This window comes from Cariama cristata, unplaced genomic scaffold (genome assembly GCF_000690535.1).
Source record: "Cariama cristata isolate BGI_N322 unplaced genomic scaffold, ASM69053v1 scaffold24893, whole genome shotgun sequence".
NCBI classification, from domain to species: domain Eukaryota; kingdom Metazoa; phylum Chordata; class Aves; order Cariamiformes; family Cariamidae; genus Cariama; species Cariama cristata.
The window spans coordinates 13,583-29,781 of NW_009610497.1; the positions used below are offsets into that span (position 1 = coordinate 13,583).

Consider the following 16,199-nt stretch of genomic DNA (forward strand, 5'->3'; position numbering starts at 1 on the left):
ATCTACTGGACAACGTAGCAGACTTCACCACAACCTAAACAGGGAAGAAAGAAAAGCTGACTCCTACTACCCTGTTATTTCTCTCAAGTGTTTGTAAGGGGGAGAAAACACTCGTGACACTGAATGATGTCACTTGAAATTATGAGGTCCCAAGCACCCCCAACAGGAAGGGAAGGCACACTGGTGCAAAGTTAACCCTTAAAAATAAAAATACAGCAAACACTCCTTCCCCTGCCATTGCTAGTTTAAATCTATACTCTTCTAATGACACTTACCTTGGACCAGTTTTTGGTTTAACTTAATAGTAAACCAAACTCACTAGCTCTTTCCTTAGACTGCCAGTATAAGAAAAGTTAGCATCAGTTATTTGCATCTCAACTACTTATTCTAGAAAATACCAGAAGTGTCAACAACCAGTCACTAACACCCTCGTCTTTCTATCCAAAGACAATCTTTATGTTACCTTTTCAAAAGCTCTATGAGGGATTAAGTCTGCTTCAGTGAAGTTTTATCCATTATTCAACGGTGGGATCCACTGATGAATGCACATCTTTAACCAACAGTTCAACATGATAAAACATCAAATCTGTTCAACAGAGCGTAATTCATCCACACTAGGGAAGTGTGCTGGACAAACCATGTTCCATGCATATTTGGAAAGGGTTAAAGTATTAGTGTTAAAAAGCAGTTTTTAAAAGTGCAAATTGTCTCATAAAGGAGCTGCAGATACAGTAAAATATTTTCCTTCTTCGAAATCAATGTTATCCTTCACTTCCCTTCACCCACTCTGGAAAATACCCTCTCTCACACATCTCTGCAGTGCGGAAAACTCCTGAAGAAGCCAGTCTGTGTTGAAGGAAATTGCTTTTAAATCACAATGCTGGGTTTGGTTAAAAAATTAAAGGAGTTTTCCAAAAAAGTGGATTTAGAAAGGGAAGAGGTATTTGTGCATTTAAAACAAAAGCTTTCAACTTTATTTTCATTTTAAAATAAAGGTTAAGGCAAGGTGGTTTGTTGGTGGATAAGGGTTTTTTTTGGTAGAAAGTAAGGACTTTGGAACACTGACTGTTCCCATTGTGGTTTTTGTCCTTTCTGGGACTCACCCCAACATATGGATAAGAGGTCTCCTTGCGCTGAGCTGAGGAACCAGCATCTGCTTCAAGGGATATTAAAGAAGTAAATCCACCAGTCTATAAAACGATTATCAAACTCATAATCCAGTATTTAAAAAAGTATTTAAAGGGGGAGACTTCCATATTGGAGCAACCCTGATACAAGTATTCTTCCAGGCTGCCTGTGCTATTATTGCTGATACGGACTTTCCACCTCTCAGCCAAATTGTTTTTTCCTCATTTTTATCCTGAAGTGACAAAGTCTTGTGCTCATTGCGCCACTGCTAACTCTGGGAAATGAACTGATCTCAAAAGTTAGTTTTACTTTTTACAACAAAGAAAACTAGATGAGCTGTCATGAAGCAAAGCCTTCATTTAAATACAACTACCTTTGGAAATAAGTTATGAAGAAACAGGTGCAAAGTAAATGGCTTTACAATTCACGTTAAACCTACTATAGTTTAAAAGTTCTCCCATAAGAAATTCCCCCTTTAAACACAGCAAGGTACAAGCCAAGAACTGTGCCTCTCTACAACAGAGTGCAAACTGCAGCTTAAAAGACTACAATCTATTAAGACAACTACCTAGACTAACTGGCCAGGTTTTAATACTTTCTTTCATCTATTACCAGCATCTAGAAATATTTACTGTGAAATATCACTTGCTTATTGAGAGTACAGGCACATGCTTCAGCAATGGGGAAAAGAAACAATTCAAAACATTTTGCAAGCGTACTCAGGTGTATACAACCTCTTCTCAAATAAAAAGTCAGAAGTTTGATGGACAGTATTATAACACCATGTCAAGCTATGAACAAATAATGACTGCAAGTAATAGCTGCAGGAGACTAAGCCCTAAACACAATCTGTGCAACTATTTGCTTTCTTTCTGCACTATTTCTGTAGAATTTTATTTTTAAATAATTAAAAAAACTTAATTTTAGAACACTGCAAGTGAGATTTCCAAAAGGCTGGCTAGGACTCGCACAATATTTTTTGACCTGTTCAAGTGTGCGACTCCTTAGAGACACCAAGATAAAGCGCACTATTCCCACAGACCTGCTTGGTGCGCCATTACCATGTATCAACACTCATTGAGAAGCAGCTCCAGTCCCTTTCCCAACCATTTACCTCTAATGCCTGCAAGTCTCCTCAATGCCACAGGTTTTTTGGTCCAAGTGTTGTTTATATTTCATGAAATAATTAAAAAAGTAGAACCCCCACCCCCGGCCCCATTTTAATGAGTTCCTAACAACTCATCCAAATCATTCATCCACTCCTCTGAAGTCCTGTTTTTCAGCAAAGAGTCTATCAGATCTGTGTCACCAGTTAAGTTCTGAAGTCCATTATTGCCCGACTGGCCGCTGTAGGCAAAAGGCAGCTCTTGACTGGTTGTCCTCACAGGGTACCCTTGACTACAGTGCAGATTACCTCTGTTGGGCATTTGCTGATTTGGATTCTGGTTGAAAGCATTCAGATCTGTAACAGTCTGGTTCATGCCAGGCAAGACTTGCTGTGAGGGTACCTGCTGTTGCGTAGGTGGGTTTGTCCGCTGCTGTGCACCTAAAGATGACGACAACATCTGCCCAGAGACGGCAGCATTCATGGAGGTCATCGGTCTGCTGGTGCTTAGGCTTACCTGAGGCATTCCTTGGGCAAACTGTTGGTTGGCCATCTTTAGGTGGGTTTGCTGCATGTGGAAAGAGGAGCTGGCAGTAAATGGTCCTAAGCCACTGTTTGCTTGTGTCTGGTTGTTAAGGTTAGGGATACCTTGGTGTTGCCAAGATGGATTTTGAGCCCCCAGAGCAGCTGGTACTCTTGCCATCTGTGGCTTAGATAAGGTCGGATTCAGTGCACCTTTATTGTGCTGCTGAGAAATACTTGAGTTTGCTAAGGTATTCTGCCCATACCCAGCAGGAACAGCAGCACCCTGGCCCAAGCTGCCTGGTCTCTGCATCGGTGGCTGTCCATTGGCACTTTGAGGTGCATGCTGGGGAACCATCTGTGTCATACCAGACGTCAAGTTGTACAATCCCCCTCGCTGAATGTTTTGCATATTGGTATACTGAGTCACTGCCCGATCCTGCTGACTGGAGCCCGACTGCAGCGGAGGAACAGAACTGTGTCCAGGTCCCATTTGAATCATGTTCTGGGTCTGAGGAAACATCCGTGGACTACTAGAACTGGACTGTCCTAAATTACTGACCCCAGGCATGGCTGAAGATGACCCTGAAATACAAAGAAATATTTTGCACATTAAATAACTCGGTTCGACCAGAGCCAAGCCAGGCTTGTAGATGCTATAATCCAGAATGAATGTGCAGCTGCATTTGTAGAAACCAACCTATGCAACCAACACACACCAGTACTTTAATTAAAGAGTGTCAATTGTTGCTCCAGTTAGCACCTCCACCTTGATCCCAAACACAGATATGCCAATGTCCTAAAAAAATTTGAATACCACTTCTAAGAGTTCAGCATCATCAATTTAAAAAAACCCATTAGACTTTAAAGGTAGGACTCTGGTATTTCTTTGTGAACAAAGGTACACACACATACTTTGAAGTGCATGCACAATTTGCTAGGCTGTTAAAAAATACCACTTACTGCACATACACATTGTCAGTTATTCCGTGCATGCACTGCGTGTCTCTTATTGTGCAACTGCAGGGTTTCCAGTCCTGTGTTTCCCCAATTCCAGAAATTCCTTCTATTTTATATAACTTTCAGAAATTTTTGGTCGAGTATCTTTTAGATTTCCACAATAAAATATTTTCTATGTTAATATGTAATGCTGATAACCAAGCAACACAATTTGCAAAAATAAGTCTCCTCGGCAAACCCAAGAAAGTCCTTTGTTCTTGTAAATTCTGAGTAAAAAAGCATCTTCCTGTAGAAGAAACAGCCCTCTACTTAAAGCAAACAAACAAAAAGAATAGAAAAGCACCGTGAAGTGTAATGCATATAACTCCCCCCCCACACACACTTCTTACAGTCAACCAAGGGAAACTTACCTACACTAGTACTTTCTCTACTTTCAAACCAAAATATAAGCTGCAGAATTTTTTCATATTTTAAGATAGCTGAGAAATATTGGCTCTCCGTTATTAATTCAATTTTTATTCAATATAGTTTTATTCAAATATATTTGAATATAATTCAAATTATATTGAATTAATTATCAACAAAGCACACCATAAAAACACCAGTGTTATGGGGGGGGTGGATGGGTGGGGGAAGTCTTACTGGAATGCTACAGTGAGGAGTTAGTACAGTACACATATCAAGGTTTAAGACGCAAAAAATAGTTACAATCATCATAACAAGGAAAAAAGTTTTAACAATATTGATGTTCACTGTAGCAAAACATACTCTATTTCTAACAGGCATACTACTGTATTTTTGTAGAAAAGTGGCAGGAGAAAAAAATGTTTCAGTGCAGTATTTGAAGGATGCTACTCATCACTGTGTTAACACACAATCCTTTTGTATTGGTATCAAGTTTTTTCAGTTAAGTAACAAAACCCAGTCATAGCTCTGCTAGACACTGCATAGTCACAAACACTGTCAGAATGAGAGTATCGCATTTCTATTTGCATCTTTTCCCTTTAGGTTTTCTTTCTGTGGGAACAGAGAGAGTAAGGAAACAAAACGAAGGGAATAAGCACTTTTTTGTACTCTAAAGTTTATGAAAAAAGACAAGTGGCTTCTTCATGCCCTGTTAAGTAAGGATTTTTCAGGTAAGGAGAGGAGTTTTTTACTGTTCTCTAGTTCTTCCACATTCATAAAGCTATTCCAGCTTAATGGCAATAACATCTTTTATTTAACAGTGTTAATACACTGAAGACATACCAAGCTGTTTCTCCTACAAAAAACACCACATAGGACACCAACATGTAATGAAGAAAATTTAAATTGCATTCCCTTCTAAAGGTAGCAGGGATAAGAATATTACAGAATTTTAAACTCATCCTAGTAGATGAGAGAAATAATACACCACTTATTTTTCTTTAATGAGGGCCTGTGATAGATACAAGCAGGAGTGATGTCAGGCTCCAGAAAAAAATAAGAATCCTAATATATGAAAGTTAAGGAGAATTTACAATTTACAACCTGTAAAGGGAAATGGTAGTATAAAAAGGCCTTCAGAACAATGAAGGTACTGAAGAATTTTACCCATTTCCCAAGCAGTATTAAGAATCAGAAGCTTAAGTTGTCCCAGATATCTGGGACAGGGGAAGCTGTTAATTTGCAACTGAATCAGAGCATAGGTCTAGAAGTTTTAAGTCACAGTGACTGGGAAGATGTTGTAATAAATTAATTACAAGCTATCCAATCCAGGAAATTTGAAGACACCTTGTTTTTTACTCCTGATATTTTTCTCTGCCATTATTTCAATTGCCATGTTTACTTACCTGTGAACTGTCCAACCTGTTGCTGGTACGGATTCTGCGGTTGATCCTGGTACTGGGGAGGTGGTCGAGTCAGATGCCGCTGCAGCTGTTGCTCTTGCTGCTGCCGCTGTTTCTCCTAAGAAAGTTCCAACGCAAGACAATTAGAAAACAAGTCAAGCTTTCTCCAAGGGTGACTATCTCGGATAAAACCAAATTATCTGCATACTTTTATGCGGAGATGGTAATTAAAGGGGCTTCTGCAGCCTTAAAGTCACTGCAGACCTTTGTTCTCAAGGTTCAAACACAATCAGTTTAAATCTGGTGAGTGACAAGACTAGGAACTCAGAGACCACAGCACAACAGCATGCATTACAGAAGTTATTGCAATGCATGTCTGAAGCCCTTAAAACACTGAAAATCTGCGACGTTAGTCTTTTAATCAGTAATTTAATCAACAGGCATTTTTAGCAATACTCTAAAGGCACTAACAGGTACACAAAGAGCAAAAGTGAGTGTGTATTAAAAAATTCACACATACTTTTTTGCTCTTTATCCGCAGATCATTTTATTTTAGACCTTTCTTTAGAAATTAAATAAAAATACAAGTCATAAATATCAGCAATATTACACAGAAAAGTAAAAATTGAACATGTAAATATTTTCTAGTCCTTATCTTCAAAAGTGAAAAAAAATATACACAAACCCAAATTCTTATATACCACAGATTTCCCTAGAAGATTATGGAAAACTGCAGAACTAAGTTTGTAACAGAAGCTATACAAGTTTTGTAACCATTGTTCAAAACCATTTTCTTAACAATGCACCAATCAATTGAAACAAACTCTGCTAACGATTCAAAATAACTCTGCCTCTTTAAAAGCACATTCAACCCGTACCTACTTTATGATAAAACCATTTGAAAAAAATAAAACAAGCAAATTTTCTCTTAGGAAACTTTTGAGGAAAATTAAATTTAAAGCCTTGAGAGGAATGTCGAGAGCCTATGTACACGCACTAATAGTACACTTGGAGATCCTGACAGCGTAAACAGCCAACAGGCTGCTTTTACAATATGAAACATATCAGGTATAGTATTTCTGGCTCTTCTTCCACAGATATCTTCAACCAGACTGAAATTCTGAGATAAATAAGTAGTGATACAACTACCTACATATCTGAAAAATTACACAGAGGACAGTAGGGGACAGAAATTCCCTTCCAAGAGTACTGGGGTAAAGACACAAAAAGTAAGCCTTTAAGTAAGAGACTAGTGCAATGTAACAAAGAGGCAGATACACATTACTACCACCTTTTAAAATGTCTACCACTAAGAAGCTGTTGAGACATGCAGAGGAATGAAGAGGGCAGGCTGCTTGACAGAAAGGACCGACTCCTTGCAGGACCAGTAAAACCTGAAAAAGGCTGACCACAAAAGCCAAAAAGAGATACCATAGTTCTGAGAGAAACCAAGAGCTGCAGAGCCGGGCTCGGGGTGGGGGGGGGAAGAGAGAGAGAAGAGAGAGATATGCAGCTACCTGAAACTATAATTGTCTTACAAAACAGAGATCAACTGATTGAAAAATCCTTTTGTAAAACTACAGCCAGTATCATGTCTATCCAAAGAAAAAAGAAAGAAATACCAAATCAGAATGATAACAAAGTCTGGCTTGACTAGGCAGCACAAGGCCAAGAAATGCGGCAAATGCAGTATCTAAGTGTTCAGTTCCAAACCAAAGCTGCTCCTTATTTGGGATCAGAGTCCCAGTATCACTATATACAGATGCAAGTCGTAGAAGTTAGTCATAGGTACTGCAAGTAGGATGGGAATAAAATATTTTTATAATACTGATATTTACTACAGCAACATGTGCTGGCTAAGCAGAAGCAAATAGGTAGAAAAAAAAAAATATTTCAACACTGTGTTTGAGATATACTACTTATCCCCCTGCTAATACACCACCCCACTGTTTAGAGAAGTCTGACACCTGTTAGGTCCATTACTTCACTAAGGAAACCTCCTGGGCCACAGCTTTAACAGCTCTAATAGAGTTCTAATAATCACCATTCACCAGTGGTGCAAAAGTAGGGGGGGGATGCCAGCGCCCCTTATTTCCTTTCTCCCCACCTTCTTTCAAAGAATACCTGTTTGTTAACATTTTGGGAGAGTAATAATCAGTAATTTTTGGCGTTTGATATTAACATACAAGTTATCAAAACCTGATTTACTAAAAGGAATTATATTGATTGATAGGAGTTTATAGATGACAGAACTCTCAGAGAAAATATTATCTTATTGATGATTTGGGCATTCTTTGTCCTTCAGTCTTTGATAATATATTTCCACCACGATATACCCTTAGCCCAAACTGTATTTTTACCCAAATATCAAAAATGTATCTTTACCAAGATTCATACAATTTTCTTTAAAACATTGCAAACCACATTCTTATATTTTCTCTACACTGGGTCAAGAACTGAAGGGGCTTTTCTGTCACTTCAATCTAGTCCTCAGTTTTAATAGAAGTCTCCAGGTGATCAAAAAAGTCATTCGCTAGGACTTGGCAGAGCCACAGCTCCACAATACTGTAGGTTCTACTGCGCCCTTCCCCTCAAAATGGGCTTTCACATACTTTCGGTTCTGAGGAGACTGTATTATTTCCTTCTTTCTTAAATAAAGCTTCTGATGGACACTTGCTGTAGTAAAAGTTAAGGTACACACATACTCACAACCATCACCTGACCTTCTCTCACCATCTCTATTTTCCAAACTATTATTACAGTGAAAATCCTATCTACCAGGACAAAAACTCCAAGCTTTAAGGTTGAGAACACTGAGATTGGACTTGATGATCTTTGATGACTCTCCCAACCATAATGATTCTATGATTTATCAGCTTCTAACAGTGCTGAAAATTAAGGAAATCACACATTCCCAACTGCTACTAGCTGAAGGACTCCAGGGCATTTAAATTTTTATTTTGTTAGCATTTTTTTAATTCTCAGGGATAGATGCAGTTCACATTTTTTTCCATTAAACCACTGGCTCCATTATCCCCAGAGACAACAGTTTCCACGGCTCGTCCCTCCCCCCATTATCTTCAAAGACAAAACTTTTCAGCAGCACAGATCATTACACTTTTTCCAGAAAATGTGAACATCACATTCTCCCTGAGTCTCAAACCTTCTTTTAAAATTCATCTTCCCCTTCCTCCGTATCAGATATTGGTAATTTCTCTGTATGTACAGTGCCAGTGTCTGGAACACGCCTGCATAGCCTTTTAAAAATGCAGAAAAGCACTAATGACAGGAATAAGGCCCTTTGGGCTGACTCCCAGCTGAAAGACTTGCAAAAGGTTTAAAGCTTAGAAAGGTTCAGACAAGGAACCCGTTTCCCTGAGAGAGGCTAAAGCAGCTTTCTGCAGTCTGATGGACAGCAGAGTTAAAATTCTTTTGGCAGGATAAGATGCAAGTTGGATGCAGATGCCTAATTGTCTTCCCGAAACAAACAAGTGAAAGATGCTTTAAAATTGGAAACATGAACTGCTGTGGATCTCACAGGGAAGAAAGGCAGAAGGCACAGTGCGCTTACAGAGTCCCTTGCTCACTGCTTCCATTTTTAAAGCTCTACAGAACACAACAACATTATCCCAGCCTTGTGTTTTATTTTTGCTCTGATTCCATTTGCCTTTTTTCTTTCACAAAGAATTACACTATTGCTGGTATGATACATTCTCTCCATGTAGGTATTGTCTTGTATTTTCACACTACTCAATTCTACCTGTTTCATTCTTTTCATTCACCAGTGCCTTGTAGTAACAGAAAATGCAAGTCTCAGCAATCAAGTGGTACATGTTCGGGTTAATTTTATAGAAACATAAACCAATAGTTATAGTTACGATACCAAAGTAACTTGCAGTTTACATCCCCTATTTTGTAATGTGATAACTGTCTGACAAAATCTCAAATGTTGTTTCACCTACCAAAGCAAATCAGTGCAAAGAAGAAAAAAAGACTGCTGGTCCCTCTCACCTGCTCAGCCAGAAGATGTTGCTGTCTCTGCTCCATGAGGAATTGCTGCTTCTGTTGCTCCATGAGCAAGTGCTTTTGTTGCTGCTCTCTCTGCTTCTGCTGGTCCATCAGCATTTGGTGTTGCTTCATCACTGCTGCTTGCTGCTGATTGCTGAGATACGGTGGGTTGCTGTGGGTACCTGCCATGGACACGTTGGGAGCCTGGGCACCCACACCAGGGCCCGGGACAGACACGGGAACGCGAGAAACATTAGGAGAAGGGTTTTGATCCTGCAGAATATAGAAAAAGTGACGTGAGTCAGAGAAAGAGGTTAGCCCTCCAGAATTTAGAAACTGCATGTACTTACACAGATGAGGAAAGGCATTTTTATGCTGATGATCACAATTTGTATTATTTTTATCATTTTACAGGATAAGGAAAAGAGACTTTATAAACAAAATCTACACAGGAAGGGGAATTATTACACATCTGAGAAAACCAGAAATTGTCAATTATTGCTTATTTGTACATTTACATTATTTAATAAAAATTAGTTCCGTTCTTCACATTTTGCCATCTTTACGCAATAGCTTCTCCACTTGTGAAGCTTCTAACAGAGAAGGAAAAGTGTGATACAGTTTCCAGGTCAGCTAATCAGAGACAGTCAAAACCCTATCTGTGAAGCGCCAGACACAGAAGTGACAGTTTGGAGTTGAGGTCAGAAGCACCACAACAGGTACGAATAGGGGCTTCAACTTCAGTCTCAAGGTACCTCCCAAATTCCAGCTCAAACAGGTGAGTACAGCTGTGTGCTTCTGCTCAGGCAGAGGAACAGAGCCAACTACAAACAGCACTTCAAACATATCAGCTTCAGTTTGGTAGCAGCTTTTCAAATGCTACATTTTAAATTTTCATTGTACAAAATATTTATTTAATTCCTGCCTCTTCCATCAACATTTAATTCAGTGAGTGTTTATGTCTCCCCTCTTAAAGTTGCTTTTTTTAGTATCAGAGTATTTACTATTTGCAGGTGAAGGGGAAGAAGGCTATCACTGACCAAAATCAGTCTTACCGTACTTTTCCAGCAATCCAACCATTACCATATTCCACAGAGAAAAATACTACTACAGATAAGCCTGTTATTATTATTTTTTCATAAGTCTGCTTTTTTGGAGATTGGAACTTGGGATAAGCAAAAATAACATGGAACGATTATCGTTCAAGATCTGATGCTGTCCTCTTTGCACCAGCAAATCCATTTGAAAATTGACAATTTTTATAACTTTTAAGCACAGTTCAGCCTCATCTCTAATTACGCATCCAAATACTACTTCAAAATTTAGAATTCAGCCAATGGATTTGGCTGTTGGTCCTGACCTTCTGCAGTTTCATCAGAAATTATGAGCCAAATATACGTAATGCTGTGCTAAGTTGTTCTATATACAAGCTTTTGAGAAATTCTCCAGAAGCATTCATTGGTATTTCTGTTAATTCAGTGCAAGTGTGGCAGTGTAGATGCAAGGTCACTCTCATGTTCCTCAGCGAGGAGGAAATGCGACATACACAATCATCTCTACCCTTCCCCTTCTTCTTCCATCAAAACGTCGTTAGGTTACTTCTGCTAGCTTTTAAAGAGATTAATCCTTTTTGTGCCTTATGAAGCACACATTGATCTCATGTTTTTATCTCTACATCAGTGTGGTCTTTATCACAGACTAATCAGATCTTTTTCACGAGTTTTTTGTTTTGTTGAGGGAACATATTACTAGAGTTGGATCTTTTGCTACAGGAGCTTTAATCCTTATAACAAAGACCCTTTTTCTCAACAAGCCCTCTACTATGTGTATTGCAAGCAGATGTTAAAGAATCCAAATGAGTCTACACCTCCATCCACTACATAAATTTTCACCTGCAGCATACCTGTAGGATCAGTTATACATAAAGCAAAGCACCACCATGTGGAATTTTCCTTTACAGGAAAGCCTGAAGCATATTGCTTCAAGCAGACAAATATTACTATTACTCATTCTTAAAGATATATTTACCTCCTATCCCATGCTTCCCCAATCCCCAGAGACTTAACCAATAACAAATTCTCAGATTTGAAAAGCCCCAAGAACACCCAAGAAATCAGGAATGCAGCCCTCACTTCCATCTCTCTTCAAAAAAGAAGCAACTGAAGGCATGTCTTTTTATAGCGAGCCAACTCTGACACAAGTAGGGACTAAAAAGAAGGTAAAGAAATCAAAGCTTCTTTGAGAACACTGTTTAAGACTACAGTTTTACATGAGTTATTTTAGGCAAAAGTTTACAAAGCATCTATTTATCTTTGTAAGTAGAAGCTTCTATGAAGCGTGACATAATTTGTTGCCCACAAAGTATATTAAGCTGGAAATCACACATTACCACATGACCTACAATCAAGTATTAAAAACTGTCCCCAGTGGAAAACAGAGTTCTTGATTCTTGCCTCAGTTTATTACATATTATCATTTTCTTCTTTAAAATCATGCAGCAACTGTTTTGAAACAATACCAAGTAATCTGTACTCTAGCCTCACTTATCCAACACCCTCTTGCAAAATCTTAAATCTGCTACTAAACAAAGGAAACAAAACCCAGAACATTCACCTGACTGTGCGGTAGTCGGTAGGCAATGTTTCCAGACTTGGGTTTCAACAGGATCATCCCATTTTGGTCATCATTCACATGAGACAGCGGTGGCTGCTGGCGCTGTTGTATGTATGCCAACATAGGAGTCTTGTTCTGACCAGGTACTGTGACCCCCTGTTCACATTCTGCTTTATAATGTGAAAGAGGTTTGGTGTTCCCATAGTCTAGCATAGAGCCTTGACTATTCACAGGGTTCTGGTTCAAGCTGTTTTGCTGATGACCCAAAATGTTCACATGGTAATTGCCTCCAGCTCTCGGTGAGCTTTTATTTCCCATATTAGGCATCATGAGTTTCTGACTGTTGAAGTCTGGCTGGTAAACCGACGGGCTGGTGGGATTTTCCATGGTATATGGGACAGCCAGTGGACTATGAGAAGGTCCAGACTGTTGCCATGTAGACATCTGATTTGTTTGGTGGACTTGTGAAGCTTGCTGCTGGTTCTGTAACATCTGGTCTCTCTTCTGCTTGGCAGCAATCTGCTGAAGTTGATGAGCAGAAGACATTTCTTTGGCACTTCCCGCACCCTTCCCAGGTAACAACACATTGGGGAGAGGCCTCTGGACGTTCTGAGAGTGGTTTGATGCCTGCATCATGGGCTGACTAGGATTTTCAGTCATTGACTGACTGGAAGGCTGAAACATAGACTGAGAACTACCAACCGCTGGAGAAGCGGCACTTACAGGTACAGAAGGAGCACCAATAAATGCTGGACCTGATGAAGTGGATCTCACCTGGGGAGATCCCATCTGTTCCTGTTCAAAGGGTGCTGGGGAAAACTCAGTCTTTATGTTAATATCTTGTGGCAATGGAGTCTGTGCAGCTGAATTCGAAGAATCTGCATCTTTTTTCTCTTCAAAGTCTTCATTAAAGAGATCCTTCATGTCTTCATCGGGCACTGATCTATTAAGCTCTTCAATAAGTTCCTTCCATTCTTGCTCATTAAGATTAAGATCAGGCATCAAGTTATTCTGAGATATAGAACCCCCTGTTCCAGCAATCATACATGGAAGATCATCTACTGGCTCCTGCTTCAGCTCTTTGTTCAAACTCAGAGGAAACGAGTCATCAGCATCACCACCTCCATTCATTTGCAGGCTGGAATCCGGAAGACACTTCTTGCTGATGCCATCTAGCCCCATCGGATGTTTTCCATTAAGTTGTAAGGTATCTCCGCTGCCAGACTTCTTGTCAAGATGATGGAGTGGAGACACAGGGGGCATTCCATTGGAAGAACCACTCACTCCACCAAGGCCGCCATCATCACGACGCAGTTTCTTGGACACAGAAAATACATCACCATAGCCATTCTGCTGGTCTCCATTCTGAGGGGAAGCAGCACTATCAAGCTTTCTTTTCACAGTCTCATGGAGCTGCTGAAAAAAAGGAAGGTTTTCGTTGTTTAGTTTTATGTTTCAAAGGTTACGGTTTTTATTTCTTACCAGAACACTGTCTAGCTCTGAATAAAACATTTTAGGAAAAAAAGGTTAAAAAAAGGTTACATCTTTGCTTTGATAACATTTGTTTTACAAGTCATCACATGAGACTACTTCCTTACTATAATCTCTTAGGGTAAACTTTCAAAAATATGTACTATATCAAAGCCCCCTCCTTCAAACAAAACCAAAAGCTGCCATATACTAGGACAACAACAGAAAGTTGAGAAATGGCTGTGAACTGTAATACATTACGATTTTTCCTATTCAAAATGGAAAAAAAAAATTAAGACTGTTAAAATTCAAATTCCAGGTGAGAATAAAAACCTGTATTTTATTTGGCCCATGTACACACGGTACAATTGTTCTGCAAGACTGCTTTATAAAGCAGCCTCACATTTAAATATTTAGAGGAAAAAAGAGAACCATTTCTCTTGTGATTATAATTTTTAGAGATGAGCTATGTATATAAATTTTGTACACAACCATATTTTTGGCACTAAAGCAAAATCAGTTTGTCACTAAGCAACCACTGTTTCACACTTCTGTAAAATGCAATTCAGAGTTCAGTCAACTCTTATCACAGCAGAGCAAGTTTATTCCTTTCCTCCTTTCTCCTAGAGTATTTGCCAGCTGCCCCTCTCTGCACTATGACCACCAGAGCCCCAACCAGCTCAACAGCCGGCATCTCACACTACTGAATGCACACATTCTTTTCCTTGCAGTGCCACCTAGAAGCAACCAGAGGTTACAGCAGCAGTTTTACAACCAGGGTTTTGAGAGCCTTTGTTCAACTTCTCTTTCCTTGCAGCATTCTTTCAAAGTTCTTTCCACTGACCTCAAAAACATCTGAAATCAGAATTCATATGCACATCAAAGATGGCTATAAACTTTTCCTTCCCTCAGGTGCATTCTGTAAAAAAAGTTGTGCTTTGCTTGTGCTGGAATGCTACACCAATGCAGACGAACCTACAGAGCAGAGACACTGCTCAATCAGAGCAGTGTGCTTAAAGAAGGAAAGCTCCCATCAGCTCCCCTGACCTGCACCAGACACCTTTGTACCTCTCAGCAGGACACACGAGGAGAATCCCCACTGAATGGGGTTCACTGAATGGCAGTTCTCTCGGATGGTAGAAAAGCAGTTCATTAAACAAACCTCAAGGCAAGTATGTCTATTTTAATATTACCTGCAGTCTCTACAACGCAGTCCACTAACTGTAGGGGAAAACTGTCTCATCCAAGAACAAACAGGGGAAACCTCAAGATCTCAGCAGTCAAGCAAGAGGTTGTATGTAGAGCCAGCATAAATTATCAGAAGAATTTTATAGCACTTGCCTGGGCAACAGCATTCTTTGATTGAAGGACAGAAGGACTAGTTCACAGTTAGCTGTCGATTTTCATTTTTTTTTAAACCACTCTACAGTTAGCTGATCTTTGGAAAAAAAACACTATGTGTTTAATGCTTGCATAGCTAGCAGCAAAATCTTATTTTTATCTGAGGGATACACTGCAGCTTCCCTTTAGATGGTTCATGGAAATAGCAGCAGAGTAGTGAAATCAGCGGAAGACCTAGTAGGACCAGGTGAGGTGTACATTGGGAGAGGAGGGAGGAACTTGAAGTCTCTTAATTTGAACATTAGGTCTACAGCTTGGAGCAGCAGATCTAGAGTGAATTTTTCAAATACCAACTTGAAAGAATAAAGGAAATTTACTTTTTTTGTAAAAAGGCAAAACAAGGAAGGAGCAAAAAGCAAGGAAGCTTCAATTCAATCACATTTGGCATTTCCCACTGTTTACTTAAAACTCCAACTGGGAAAACCAAGGATCAAGGTGGATGAGTAACTTGCCCAAGGTCATCATATGATGAGTCAATCACTCAAAGTTTGGGAATGGATCCTCGTTAATTCTAAATCATTAGGGAAACACACACTCCTTGAAAACTGACATACAAGTAATAACTCAGTTTTGTACACTGAACATATTCTCATAGTTGAAGCAAATTTCTATATTAAAACAGAATATATGTCCACTGGGATCACTGGTGTGATAATAATTCATATAGACAATTCAAGGTAACTTGGATTTTGGTAGCATTATAGCTGTAATTGCACACAGCTCTTCACAGGCTGTAAAACCCATCTGGGTTGCTGGACACATATTCCAGCAGTTAATCTGTCCTAAGGTCTTTGCTACTGTACTATACCATTTGCAATATATGCAGCTAACTAGTCTAAGATTAAATTATCCATACTTATAAACTACATTTACTGTAGTCTAGAAAAAACATACAGACCCCTAAATATCCACCACAGGCTCTTTCCGTCAACATAAGGATGTAGGAATTTTCATATTTATATGGGTTTTAACAGTCGTAACGCTCGGATATCTGATTCTTGGTGACATCTTGACTTTAGTTGCTCTAAAGAAAGCCCTCCTTTCACCTAGAACTATATTCCTTTGTCAAAAAAGGCGATTAAAGAAAAAATAAGCTTAATAAATTTACTAATGAAGTAAAATTTGGAGGTGACTGCTTCCAGCCTCACTTCACCTCAGCTAAATCTAAGATTATTTGAAAGATA

General features: G+C 39.2%; 1 protein-coding gene across 1 annotated transcript; it reads right to left on the reverse strand.

Moving 5' to 3' along the window:
- Positions 1 to 2,346: 2,346 nt before the first annotated feature.
- On the reverse strand, positions 2,347 to 13,560 carry MAML1 (mastermind-like 1 (Drosophila); the record flags this gene model as incomplete). The annotated part of the gene is made up of 4 exons (XM_009697915.1): positions 2,347 to 3,340; positions 5,527 to 5,641; positions 9,535 to 9,804; positions 12,145 to 13,560. Coding segments are annotated over 4 exons (2,793 nt in total), but the record flags the coding sequence as incomplete, so codon positions are not given.
- Positions 13,561 to 16,199: the final 2,639 nt, after the last annotated feature.